The sequence below is a fragment of the Salvelinus sp. IW2-2015 genome, linkage group LG26, assembly GCF_002910315.2.
Source record: "Salvelinus sp. IW2-2015 linkage group LG26, ASM291031v2, whole genome shotgun sequence".
In the NCBI taxonomy this organism is placed as follows: domain Eukaryota; kingdom Metazoa; phylum Chordata; class Actinopteri; order Salmoniformes; family Salmonidae; genus Salvelinus; species Salvelinus sp. IW2-2015.
In genome coordinates, this window is record NC_036866.1 from 43,610,206 (window position 1) to 43,625,395 (window position 15,190).

The 15,190-nt window shown below is 41.1% G+C and overlaps 1 protein-coding gene across 1 annotated transcript in view; it reads right to left on the reverse strand.

The window, feature by feature from the left end:
* LOC111952237 (eukaryotic translation initiation factor 4 gamma 2) overlaps positions 1-15,190 on the reverse strand; it is an 85,706-nt gene that overhangs the window by 17,234 nt on the left and 53,282 nt on the right. Inside the window, exon 5 of the mRNA XM_070435034.1 lies at positions 1,701-1,809. Coding sequence (XP_070291135.1) covers positions 1,701-1,809 — 109 coding nt within the window. The remainder of the gene's footprint in view (positions 1-1,700; positions 1,810-15,190) is intronic.

Sequence of the window (15,190 nt, forward strand, 5' to 3'; positions counted from 1 at the left end):
TCTATGCTATTCAATTATTGCATCCACACTGCTTGCGAGCGTCTGCGTTGCCAAGGGCTAAAATAGAAGCCATTCCTATTTCTGACGCAGATCGCGCTGCAAGTCCTGCCTCTCCCATCTCCTCATTGGCTTACAGAAGCAGGTACCCACGTGCCATCTCCTCATTGGTTATACCCACGTGGGTGATTGAAAGACAAACTGTGTTGCCGGTTGTCGTGGTAATACTATGAAAGCGTAGATGACAATCACCAYATAAATTCAAAGATGAAAAAGCCTGGAAGGAGGAGAKATGACTAGAAWCGATTCGGTTGACAGTTTTATGTGTGGATTAATTGTYGGAGTAGAGGACCTTGTGCATTTCAGGTAAAATAACAACCWAATGTTTATATCCCAGGACAAATTAGCTAGCAACAGCAAGCTAGCAAAATAGTACAAATTAGCTAGCAAGTGTAAGCAAACTAGCTAAATTGCCATAAATGTTTAATGCTTTTCGACCTGTCCCCAAACGAATGTCATTGGTTCAGAGTTTGTTTTGATATTTTAAYCTGCGTGTCGTGATCGYGTTTGGTGTAGGGGGACAAAATACATTTTTGCACGATGTCGCACRGGCGCAGCCGGTTTGGGTTCCGTGTAAGTGTTGTTATTGTGAAGTGGAAACGTCTAGGAGCATGAACGGCTCAGCCGCAAAATGGTAGGCCACACAAGCTCACAGAAAGGGACCGCCGTGTGCGTCTATCCTCGGATGCAACACTCACCACCGAGTTCCAAACTGCCTCTGGAAGCAACGTCAGCACAAGAACTGTTCCTCAGGAGCGTCATGAAATGGGTTTCCATGGCCGACCAGGCGCACACAAGCCTAAGAACACCATGCACAACGCCAAGCATCAGCTAGAGTGGTGTAAAGCTTGCCRCCATTGGACTCGAGTGACGAATCACGCTTCACCATCTGGCAGCCCGATGGACAGACCTGGGTTTGGTGGATGCCAGGAGAACGCYAYCTGCCCCAAGGCATAGTGCCAACTGTAAAGTTTGGTGGAGGAGGAATAATGGTATGGGGCTGGATTCCATGGTTTGGGCTATGCCCCTTAGCTCCTGTGAACAGAAATCTTGGTTCAGCATACAATGACATTCTATACGATTCTGTGCTTCCAATTTTGGCAACAGTTTGGGGAAGGCCCTTTGCTATTTCAGCATGACAATGCGCCAGTGCACAAATCAAGGTCCATACATAAACGGTTTGTCGAGATCGGTGAGGAAGACCTTGACTGGCATGCACAGAGCCCTGACCTCAACCCCTAAAACATTTTTGGGATGAATGGACCAACATCAGTGCCCTATCTCACTGATGCTCTTGTGGATGAATGGAAGTAAATCCCTGCAGCAATGTTCCAACATCTAATGGAAAGCCTACCCAGCAGAGTGGAGGCTGTTACAGCAGCAAAGTGGGGGACCAACTMCATATTAATGCCTGTGAGACTATGCTGTTGGATTGCTGTACTGTGTTGTAATAGCAACAATATCAGACATTATAAGAAGTCAGGGACCTGATTTTCAGAAAAGCAGCATACTGATCCATGACGGGTGGGGTATGAGGTACAAGTGACACAGCAAAGAGGATGCTGCTTGATGAAACCCCAGTGTGTGTGTTTGGAACTGTCCCCTCAATATCTAAAAGGATTCCTATTGAGGGAAGAACATACCTGAAACGAGAAGCACCCCCTACTGCAATCACACTCTCCACTTTGGCGGCTTGACAAAGATGAATCTTTAAAAGAATAATATTAACAGGGAGGGGTGGGGAAAACAGTGCTGTAGGAGAGAAAGATATGGATCATACATTAGTATCATGAGTTTCATTAGTTACCAAAAATGACGATCTATTCTAAGATGGATTCGAATGCTGACTTCGTCAAGTGCAACGACTAGGTAGCTAACTTCAATTATATGGAACAAAAAAGTATATATAACGCAACATGCAACAATTTCCTTGATTTTACTGAGTTACAGTTCATATGAGGAAATCTGTCAACTGCAATAAATTAATTTGGCCCTAATCTATGGATTAAAAATTACTGGGAAAAGAGATGCATCTGTTGGTCACAAATAGAAAATTAAAATGGGCCTCATGATTCGTTACGGTATTTCTATACATTCAAATTGCCATCGATAAAATGCAATTGTGTTTGTTGTCTGAAGCTTATACCTGCCCATACCATAACCCCACCGCCACCATGGGGCATTCTGTAAACAACGTTGACATCTGCAAACCGCTCGCTCGCCCACATGCCATACAAGCGGTCTGCGGTTTTGAGGTCGGTTGGACATAGTGCCTCATTTTCTAAAATGACATTGGAGGCGGCTTATGGTAGAGACATCTATGTTCAATTTTATGGCAGCAGATATGGTGGACATTCCTGCAGTCARCATGCCAATTGCACACTCCTTCAAAACTTGAGACATCTGTGGCATTGTGTTGTGTGACTAAACTGCACATTTTAGAGTGGCCTTTTGTCCCCAGCACAAGGTGTACTTGTGTAATGATTATKGTGTTTAATCAGCTTCTTGATATGCCACATCTGCCAGGTGGCTATATTATGTTGAAAAATTATAAAATAGGTATGTCCTCGCTTTTGGTAACGTGATATCAGAAATTTGTGATGTTAGCTAGCTAACTAACAATACCTCATGCTAACTCAAACGTTAACTACCCAACATACATTGAACGTAGCCGCGAATTAGTTAGCTAGTAGGAAGTGTCATGTTCTGTATATTGTGTTCAACTGCTGGTCATGTCAATTTGTTTATAACAAAGATGTTCGTAATGTTAGAATATTTGTCGACAAAACGCCGGTAACCGCATGGCAGCATTAAAACATGACCATGTTATTCCATCACGACGCCATTTTATGCAGTAACGTTAATCAGCTGGCGAGACTAGCTAGCTTGCATCGGGCAGCCATTTTGGAGACAATTATGCGAATTTGTAAGGAATTGCAAACTTACCTTCACTAGAAGAACTTCAGATTTATTGGTTGGGTGGCCACCAAAGAAGAAATGTAAAATCTTGAAAATAAAAGCAAATTTGGAAGCGTGAGGCAGCCAGCGATATCAGGTACGAAAAGTAGCTAGCTAGCTAGACGTACACTGTCTACTGCTTCGTGCTGGAGAATAATGGTGCGTTCAAGACAACTGGGATCTCGGAAATTTCCGACGTCAGTGCGTCCAAAACAACAGAACTCGGAAAGAAAAAACAGCACAAACTCGGGAACTGTGGCTTCTTTCTAGAGCTCAGATTTGCCGACCATTAGGATCACTGTCTTTATGGTTCGACCTTTATTTTTTCGAGTTCCCAGTTGTCTTGAACCGATTSAAGTCAGAAGTCGGAATTTCTGAGATCCCAGTTGTTTTGAATGTGACATTAGACTAAAAAGTAGCCTATCTACGTCATTCTTGAAATGTCACGTTATTCAAATGTTGTGGAGTGTGCAACTATTCTCCAGTAAAATGACCCATCAAACTGTCTAAATTTCACGAACAAGCCCTTTTAGCCTGGAAACGTTTATGTCCACAGCTTCTCCCCACACAAAAACATATTTTTGTTAAAACCAAGTCTTTATTCTTCCCTAAATTGTTAGAGAAATATATTTGAAATGTATTTATTTGATAAAGGGAATATACGCTCTTATAGAACATTTTTAGAAACATAACTTCCCAATACATGATTCTATATACAGTTGAAGTCGGAAGTTTACATACACCTTAGCCAAATACATTTAAACTCAGTTTTTCACAATTCTTGACATTTAATCCAAGTAAAAATTGGGTCTTAGGTCAGTTAGAGTCACCACTTTATTTTAAGAATGTGAAATGTCAGGATAATAGTAGAGAATGATTTCAGCTTTTATTTCTTTCATCACGTTCCCAGTGGGTCAGAAGTTTACATACATTCAATTTGTATTTGGTAGCATTGCCTTTAAAGTGTTTAACTTGGGTCAAACGTTTGGGGTAGCCTTCCACAAGCTTCCCACAATAAGTTGGGTGAATTTTGGCCCCTTCCTCCTGACAGAGCTGGTGTAACTGAGTCAGTTTTGTAGGCCTCCTTGCTCGCACATGCTTTTTCAGTTCTGCCCACACATTTTCTATAGGATTGAGGTCAGGGCTTTGTGATGGCCACTGACTTTGTTGTCCTTAAGCCATYTTGCCACAACTTTGGAAGTATGCATGGGTTCATTGTCCATTTGGAAGACCCATTTGCGACCAAGCTTTAACTTCCTGACTGATGTCTTGAGATGTTGCTTCAATATATCCACAATATATCCAAATACGGAACGGTTCCGTATTTCACTGAAAGAATAAATGTTTTGTTTTCGAGATGATAGTTTCCGGATTCGACCATATTAATGACCTAAGGCTCGTATTTCTGTGTGTTATTATGTTATAATTAAGTCTATGATTTGATAGAGCAGTCTGACTAAGCGATGGTGGGCACCAGCAGGCTCGTAAGCATTCATTCAAACAGCACTTTCGTGCGTTTTGCCAGCAGCTCTGCTGTTAACTTCTTCGGGSTAGGGGGCAGCATTTTCACTTTTGGATAAATAGCGTGCCCAATTTCAACTTCCTTCTACTCATCCCCAGAATATAAGATATGCATATTATTAGTAGATTTGGATAGAAAACACTCTGAAGTTTCTAAAACTTGTATTGAATCAATCTTAAGAATGTTGTTAACATACATCTTGAATAACGTTCCAACCAGAGAATTACATTGACTTCTGTTGAGCGATGGAATGGAGCTCCCTCTCACGTGAACGTGCGTGTTCAATGGTCACCTCATGGCCACCTCAATGGTCACCTCATGGCAGTGATTACTCATTCCTGTCTCCTTCGGCCCTCCTTCACATTAGAGTCATCAGACAAAGTTCTATTGACTGTTGACATATAGTGGAAGCCGTAGGAAGTGAAAACTCATCCATATCTCGCTGTAATTTCATTGGGAGCTTGGTTGAAATCTAGCAGCCTCAGAAAAAATCCAAACAGGAAGTGGAACTTCTCAGGTCTTTGCCTGCCATATGAGTTCTGTTATACTCACAGACATAATTCAAACMGTTTTAGAAACTTCAGAGTGTTTTCTATCCAATACGAATAATAATATGCATATATTAGCAACTATGACTGAGGAGCAGGCCGTTTACTCTGGGCACCTCTGTGCACCTTTCATCCAAGCTACTCAATACTGCYCCTGCAGCCATAAGAAGTTATGGATGTGTCACTGCAACCTTAAAGGTCCTCAATGATGACACCATTGCCCTTGATTCTAAGCAATGCTGTGCTGCTGTTTTTATTGACTTGGCCAAAGCTTTTGATACGGTAGACTATTCCATTCTTGTGGGTCGACTAAGGAGTATTGGTGTCTCTGAGGGATCGTTGTCCTGGTTTGCTAACTACCTCTCTCAAAGAGTGCAGTGTATAAAATCAGAACATCTGCTGTCTCAACCACTGCCTGTCACCAAGGGTGTACCCCAAGGCTCGATCCAAGACTCAACCCCTCTTAGGCCTCACTCCCCCCTATCTGAGATATCTACTGCAGCCCTCATCTTCCACATACAACACCCATTCTGCCAGCCACATTCTGTCAAAGGTCCCCAAAGCACACACATCCCTGATTCGCTCGTCTTTTCAGTTTGCTGCAGCTATCGACTGGAATGAGCTGCAACAAACACTCAAACTGGACAGTTTTATGTCTTCATTCAAAGACTTATTCATTGACAGTTGTAGCTGCGTTGTGTGATGTATTGTAGTTTCTACCTTCTTGCTCTTTATGCTGTTGTCTGTGCCCAATAATGTTTATATTTTATTTTTTATCCCAGCCCCTGTCCCCGCAGGAGGCGTTTTGTCTTTTGGTAGGCTGTCAATGTAAATAAGAATTTGTTCTTATCATAAATTTGTTCTTTTAAATAAAATGTTGCCTAAATCAAGTGTATTATTTTGCTCTTGACTCATGTTCAGGTTATAGTAGCTTCATACAGTGGCTTGCGCAAGTATTCACCCTCTTGGCATTTTTCCTATTTTGTTGCCTTACAACCTGAGGTCTRGGYTTTGACTAGGTCATTCCAAGATGTTTACATTTCTGGGCTTTTGCAAGGCAGTGAATAATCTATCCACCATTGACCTGTGAGAGCGTATCCTGTTTTATCTAACGTAACATACTTCAATATAATTGATTCATGTCATTACACAGCATATAAATCATTCATGCCTTTAAATTTGGCAAAGCTGCCTGTCGTGGTCTTGTAGATTAACATTCTCCCGAGTGCACTCCAGCGTATTCGTATCGCATCTTGGCTTCAAATTTCTCTGGCCCAGTCAATATTGGAATCCTCAGCTGTTGCTGAGAGAGATCCGTAGTAAAAGTTGCGCAGACACGMACAGTTTTTGTTTCTTAACACAGAATAACAAGCCCGAAACCCGCCCAGCCCGAATCAATTCACAGAATTGGGCTCCATTGGGTTCAGGCTGAGAATGACAACTCTAATTTATTGTATTAGTCATTTCAGGGATCCTTCTTGAAAACGTCAGAGTCAATAGACATGAAATCATAAAAGTACACAAGAACTATGTAGGATATCGCTAAATACTTCATAATAACAACCCAAATGTTAAAAGTGATGGAGWTGTACCCTAATGGGTAGAACCCAGCTAACAACAAACGTTCCCACAACTTTAAAGCACATTCCCTTAAAGGTTTCAGTAGTAATACCTAACGTTTTCATAGGAATGTATGTTCCAGTGACGTGCAAGGACTGTTTCCAATAGACCATTCCCTTAATGTCAAACAGAACTTACCTAGAACGTGGTTACCATGTTCTCAGAATATTATTGGYGTTACAGTAGCAGGCTTTGGTTGAAGCTAAGCTATTAAAATCTCCCTACCATCATATCTAAGCCAATATGACACCAATGTTGATTAAAATTCACAAATCATCATGCGTCTGTTACGGAGAACCACATATTGGATTTTTTTTAAAGGGTCATTAGCGTGAGGAAAAAATTAAATGTCTTGTCCTGACCTAGCTCAATGTCTATGTGTTGGATAAGAACAATACCACAGTGTCCATAAAGTGATCATTAGACTTGCCACCTTTGGGACTGAATACATTTGTAGGGGTAACAGTTTTGATGAAATTTATAATTCATGTATTGTGCATTCAGAAAGATTTCAGACCCCTTCACTTTTTCCACATTTTGTTATAATACAGCCTTATTCTAAAATAGATTAAATTAATAATAAAAAAACTAAATACCTTATTTACATAAATATTTAGACCCTTTGCTATGAGACTCAAATTGAGCTCAGGTGCATCCTGTTTCCATTGATCATCCTTGAGATGTTATTACAACTTGACTGGAGTCCACCTGCGGTAAATTCAATTGATTGGACATGATTTGAAATGTCTATATAAGGTCCCACAGTTGACAGTGCATGTCAGAGCAAAAACTAAGCTATGAGGTCGAAGGAATTGTCYGTAGAGCTCTGAGACAGGATTGTGTTGAGACACAGATCTAGGGAATGGTACCAAAACATTTCTGTAGCATTGAAGGTTCCCAAGAACACATTGGCCTCCATCATTCTTAAATGGAAGAAGTTTGGAACCACCAAGACTCTTCCTAGAGCTGGYCGCCTGGCYAAATTGAGCAATCGTGGGAGAAAGGCCTTGGTCAGGGAGGTGACAAAGAACCCGATGGTCACTCTGACAGAGCTCCAGAGTTCCTCTGTGGAGATAGGAAACCCTTCCAGAAGGACAACTATCTCTGCAGCACTCCACCAATCAGGCCTTCATGGTACAGTGGAGAGACGGAAGCCAATCCTCAGTAAAAGGCACATCACAGCCCGTTTGGAGTTTGCCAAAAGGCACCTAAAGGACTCTCAGACTATGAGAAACAAGATTCTCTGGTCTGATGAAACCAAAATTGAACTCTTTGGCCTGAATRCCAAGCGTCACGTCTGGAGAAGCATAGGGGTGGCAGCATCATGCTGTGGGGATGTTTTTCAGCGGCARGGACTGGGAGACTAGTCAGGATTGAGGGAAAGATGAACGGAACAAAGTACAGAGAGATCCTTGATGAAAACCTGCTCCAGAGCATTCAGGACGTCAGACTGGGGCTAAGGTTCACTTTCCAACAGGACAACAATGCTAAGCACCCAGCCAAGACAATGCAGGAGTGGCTTCAGGACAAGTCTCTGAATGTCCTTGAGTGGCCCATCCACAGCCCGGACTTGAACCCATTCAAACATCTTTGGAGAGACCTTAAAATAGCTGTGCAGCGACGCTCCCCATCGCACCTGACAGCTCGAGAGGATCTGCAGAGAATAGTTGAATAGTTGTAATAATGTATTTGGGGGAAACTCCCCAAATACAGGTGTGCCAAGTTTGTAGCGCCACACCCAATGAGACTTGAGTCTGTAATCGCTGCCAATGGTGTTTCAACAAAGTTCTGAGTAAAGTGTCCGAATACTTTTGTAAATGTGATATTTCCGTATTTTATTTTTAACCTCTCTGGGATATGTGCGTCCCACCTGGCCAACATCCAGTGAAAATGCAGAGCGCCAAATTCAAATAAATTACTATAAAAATTAAACGTTCATGAAATCACATATTCAATATACCAAATGAAAGCTACACTTGTTGTGAATCCAGCCAACGTGTCAGATTTCAAAAAGGCTTTACGGTGAAAGCAAACAATCTATTATCTGAGGACAGCACCCCAGAAAACAAACACAGACAATCATATTTCAACCCTCCAGTCGCGACACAAAACGCAGAAATAAAGATATAAATCATGCCTTACCTTTGACAAGCTTCTTCTGTTGGCACTCCAATATGTCCCATAAACATCACAAATGGTCCTTTTGTTCGATTAATTCCGTCGATATATATCCAAAATGTCMATTTATTTGGCGCGTTTGATCCAGAAAAACACYGGTTAAAACTCGCGCAACATGACTACAAAATATTACCTGTAATCTTTGTCAAAACATTTCAAACTACTTTCSTAATACAACTCTAGGTATTTTTTTACATAAATAATCAATAAAATTTAAGACGGGATATACTGTGTTCAATACCGGAGGAAAACAAAGTGTAGCGAGCTTTCAGGTCACGCGCCTCTAACAAAGAGTACACTTCTCTCTACCCTCGTTCTGAACAGTGYTACTTCTTCATTTCTCAAAGGAAAAACCTCAACCAATTTCTAAAGACTGTTGACATCCAGTGGAAGCGATAGGAACTGCAAGAAAGTCCCTTAGAAATCTGKATTCCCAATGAAAACCATTGAAAGGAGAGTGACCTCAAAAATAAAAGAGCTGTTCTTGTTAATGGGGAGAATCTGAAAGTTGTGTCTAACTTTAAGTATCCCGGGGTCCTTTTGGACTCCAACCTATCATTTAAGACACGTGAAGAAGTTTGGATTATCCAAACTTAGGTTTATAAGAACTTACCTTCCTCTGGAGGCCRCCAAACTATATACGTAGTATGTATGCTATGATCTTCTCACATCTGAGATATTGCCTCACAAGCTTGTCACAAGCAGGAGCTACTATTGAATCACTCTGAATCACTTCAGATTTTTGATAACAAACCAAACAGTTACAATCATTGTCACATCATTCACAAACATCATTTATTCAGAATTAATAGCTTTAAGCATTATGTAGATGCAAGCCTTGTCTCTAAGATCCTGCATGGTCTTGCCCCTCCACCCCTATGCCGGCATATCATGCTCAAGGAAAGCACCTCCAGGATAACAAGGGCAGTAACTAGAGGGGATTGCATTGTCCCTTTTCGACACAGTAAATTTAGTCAATCGGCCTTCTCTGTTAGAGCTACAATATACTGGAATGCAATTCCCATGGAATTGAGAAACTGCAACTGATTATTGTAGGTTTAAATTTAAATAGAAAAAATGGCTAAAATCTATCCAAACCTGTACACATGAGTTATGTGGTTCCTCATATGTAAGATGACAGTTGATGATAGTGTTTTTATTACGAGTTGTTGTTAGAATTTGTTTTTTTAAGTTAGTTAGATTGCATCAACAGACTCTCTGGGATTTATTAATAATATTAAGCAGTAGTCATGTAAAAACCTTACTCTGCTTATCTTAATCGGCGTCAGGTCAAAATCAARGTGAGCATATGCCGGTTAAAAACACCTGGTTTTCTGAGCAATCTTTCAAATAATCAGGACGTAAACACCTTAATCGGCATTCCAATGGTGTATTTGATCTGTGCATGTGCCAGCACCGGGAGTGCAAGCCTCCCTCTTTAGCGCGAGTGAAGTGAGTTCGGAACAACTGAATGTATTCSTCTTCAAAGTAGTTTTCACATACAGACTTTATATGTCYGAACTCAGAATCATATACTCAACAAAAATATTAACACAACATGTAAAGTGTTGGTCCTGAGCTGAGCATTTSTCCTTTGCCAAAATAATCCATCCACCTGACAGTTGTGGCATATCAAGAAGCTGATTAAACAGCATGATCATTACACAGGTGCACCTTGTGCTGGGGACAATAAAAGGCCACTAAAATATACCGTTTTGTCATACAACACAATGCCACTGATGTCTCAACACCAGAGCTGTTGCCATAAAATTGAATGTCCATTTCTCTACTATAAGCCACCTCCAACGTAGACCATGTGTAACCAAGCCAGSCCAAGACCTCCACATCCGGYTTCTTCACCTGCAGGATCGTCTGAGACAGCCACCCGGACAGCTGAAGAAACTGTGGGTTTGCACAAGCAAAGACTTTCTTCACAAACTGTCAGAAACCATCTCAGGGAAGCTCATCTGCGTGCTCGTTGTCTTCACCAGGGTCTTGACCTTACTGCAGTTCGGCGTCGTAACCGACTTCAGTGGGCAAATGCTCACCTTCGATGRCCACTGGCACGCTGGAGAAGTRTGCTCTTCACAGAAGAATCCCGGTTTCAAYTGTACCGGGCAGATGGCGTCGTGTGGGYGARCAGTTTGCTGATGTCAACAGAGTGCCCAATGGTGGAGRTGGGGTTATGGTATGGGTAGGCATAAGCTACGGACAACAAACACTATTGCAATTTGAATGCACAGAGATACCATGATGAGATCCTGAGGCCCATTGTCGTGCCATTCATCCACTATCATCACCTCATGTTGCAGCATGATAATGCACGCCTCCATGTCACAGGGATCTGTACACAATTCCTGGAAAATGAAAATGTCCCAGTTCTTCCATGGCCTGCATACTCACCCATTGAGCATGTTTGGGATGCTTTGGATGGACGTGTACGACAGCGTGTTCCAGTTCCCGCCAATATCCAGCAACTTTGCACAGCCATTGAAGAGGAGTGAGACAACATTCCACAGGCCACAATCAACAGCCTGATCAACTCCATGCGAAGGAGATGTGTCGTGCTGCATGAGGCAAMTKATGGTCACACGAGATACTGTCTSGTTTTCTGATCCAYGCCCTTACCATTTTTTTAAGGTATCTGTGACCAACAGATGCATGTCTCTATTCCCAGTCATGTGAAATCCATAGATTAGGGCMTAATGAATTTATTTCAATTKACTGATTTCCGTATATGAACTGTAACCCAATAAAATCTTTAAAATTGATGCATATTGTGTTTATATTTTTGTTCAGTGTACTTCCCAAAAATAGGGTAGAACGTTTATTTTGATTGGCGATTTTCTGCAATTATTCATCTGATTTCAGATGTGTGCATGTAAACAGGATTATTAGGGAAATCGTTATTCTTGCAAAGCATGTAAACGTTTTAATAAACTATTATGTTAATCTGACTAGCCAGTGATCGCATTATTTCTACAACGATGTTGCTACCAACCTTATTATAACGACAAAATGAAACATTTGTTAACAAAAAAATATTGTTCTCACATATTAGTGTTATTTAACATAAAAAATTATAGGAATCAGGGGTTTWGGGTGGATACTTACTTAAAGTTTGCCACCGACACGATGGTGGTAGGCCTGATCACCAACGATGATGAGACAGCTTATAGGAAGGAGGTCAAAGACCCGATCAGTGTGGTGCCAGGACAACAACCTCTCCCTCAACGTCAGCAAAACAAAGGAGCTGTTCGTGGACTACAGGAAACGGAGGGCCGAGCACGCCCCCATTCACATCGACGGGGCTGTAGCTCCAGCTGGTAGCGAGTTTTATGTACCTCGGTGTCCACATCACTAAGGATCACATCACTAATGGTCCACACACACCAACACAGTTGTGAAGAAGGCACGACAATGCCTCTTCCCCCTCAGCCAAATTATCGTTACTCACTGTGTATATCTTATTACTTTTATTATTATGTATTTTACTMTTCTATTATTTCTCTATTTTCTTTCTCGSTGCATTGTTGGGAAGGGCCTGTGAGTAAGCATTTCATTCTTAGTCTACACCTGTTGTTTACGAAGCACGTGACAAATACAATTTGAATTGAATTCGGATTATTTCCAGAGATACACAACATCCTCAAATATATGTAGATATCTTTGTTAGAAAGAATACTATATTTCCATTGACTGAGTGATGCTGAATGTAAAAAATGTCTCAACTTACCCCGCTCCTCCCTGCATAGAATGTTTCCCTAACTAACAGAAAACTGGACACTCAAACATTAGAGGAACATTGCAGGTAACATTATAAAAACATTCTTTCTCTCCAGAATTGTTAGCTGGGCAAACCCCTGTTTTTAAAGTATGAAGGGATTATATGTTTAATTAGCTGAGGACCTTTCTTCAGGGAGACTCATWAATCCATATTGATATTTCTGCCGTATGTGGAAACAGGGCATCGTCCTCATGACGAGCTACAGARACGCGACTGCAGAAAGGAGGGTACGAAGTGATGATTTGCAACTTTTACTCTCTCCTGTTGACTTTTTCCCCAGCGGCTAATCTTTTTATTGCTTTATGGGGCTGAATTATGCAGAGCGTGGCAGCAATCGATGTTGTTTCAGTACGAGTAGTTTGGATTTAATAAAGAGGCGTGCTGCCAGGATAGCTGCATTTCTCGTAATGATGGTAATCAGTAATCACAGAGTTATTGATTTCATGTTGGACAAGTTTAGAGTCTTGATATATTATTAAGAAAAGTGATATTCAATCAAATCAGATTGTATTTGTCACATGCTTCATAAACAACAGGTGTAGACTAACAGTGAAATGCTTGCTTACTCACAACAATGCAGAGAGAAATAAAATCGAAAAATACTATATACACTGGGTACCAGTACCTAGTCGATGTACAGGGGTATGAGGTAATTGAGGTAGATATGTACATATAACTAGGAATAAAGTGACTAGGCAACAGGATAGATAATAAACARTAGCAGCAGCATATGTGACAAGTCAAAAAAGTTWGTGCAAAAACAGTAGATGCAAATAGTCCAAGTAGCTATTTGGTTAACTACTTAACAAACTAGCTTCGGGGTARAAGCTGTTCAGGGATCTGTTGGTTCCACACTTGRAGCATCGGCATCGTTTACAGAGAGGTAGCAGAGAGAACAGTTTATGACTTGGGTGGCTGGAGTTTTAGGGCCTTCGTCTGACACCGCCTGGTATAGAAGTCCTGGATGGCAGGGAGCTCGGCCYCAGAGATTTACTGGGTCGTATGCACTAYGCCTTGTGGTCGGATGCCAAGCAGTTGCCACACCAAGCGGTGATGCAGCCAGTCAAGATGCTCTCAATGGTGCAGCTGTAGAACTTTTTGAGGATCTGAGGGCCCATGCCAATAATGCGTTTTTGTGCCCTCTTCAAAACTTCACAGCGATAGCAGCAAATGTTAGGTAGCTGTGTTATCTATTTAGCCTTACAAATATACAACACTGTAATAACATTTATCTTAAAAAATGATTGGACAGCCGCTTTTAGTACTACCAAGGGACTGGACTCTGACTTGGACTCGAACACCAGGGACTTGGGACTCGACTTGGACTCCAGGTTACGTCACTTGTGTACATCACTGCACCTGCCCAAAAGAGAGACTGAAAGAAGTGCTTATTTCAAACTACCGTGTGATTTAAAATGGGGATCATTCAATCAAATTCAATTCAAGACAGTGAGTATGTTTTTTTATTAACCCATCCACCACCCCTCACTTCTGTGGACACATCTTTTTATTTTTTTTATAGCTTTTCTGCTGCATATACATACATTTTACATATACAATTTATATACACATTTTGCATACACATTTTACAAACATGGTACTTTATATAAAGCAATCACATAACAATAACACATAACCAAACATAAGCTCTTTAATCCCACCCATCAGCCACTCTCAGCCCATCACACCCTCGTTTGGTGTCCATGTGCCATGTATTTTTCAATTGTGCTTTGATGTTTTACATACATTTTGAACCTTTCTAATCGTATAGTATCCACAGATTGTGAGCTAGAGATGAAAACCTTTCCTACAAGTATTATTATATTATTTATTGACTGACTATGGCTTTMCAAATCACTTAACACTGCTATTTGTAAGGTTCATTTTAAGTAAGTGTTGTGATTTTYTAACCATTCCTGAACCTGTGACCAGAAACAAGTTACATAGGGGAATTACCAGAATAAATGGTCTAGGGATTCTGTCTCTTTGCAGCAAAATCTAAGGAACTGAGATTGCTGTATGCCCCATATATATAGCATTCTGTTGGTGGCAATGGTACAATAATTAAAATGTCAAAACTTGAAGTGTTGAGTCCAGTGCTGTTTTTTGTACCAGTTCATAAACCATGTGCCATGGAATCGGTACATTGAAAACCTCTTCCCATTTATTTTGCAACCTCTATTTTTCTATTTATGCCAATTCCTATCAGCCAATTTAAAAATGTGTATCTCATTAAATAGTACCTGCAAAACAGCAGTCTCAACATCAACAGTGAAGAGGCGACTCCGGGATGTTGGCCTTCTAGGCAGAGTTGCAAAGAAAAAGCCATATCTCAGACTGGCCAATAAAAAGAAGATGGGCAAAAGAACACAGACACTGGACAGAGGAACTCTGCCTAGAAGGCCAGCATCCCGGAGTCACCTCTTCACTGTTGACTATGAGAACTGGGTTTTGCGCGTACCATTTACTGAAGCTGCCAGTTAGGATTGTGAGGCATGTGTTTCTCAAAATTTAGACACT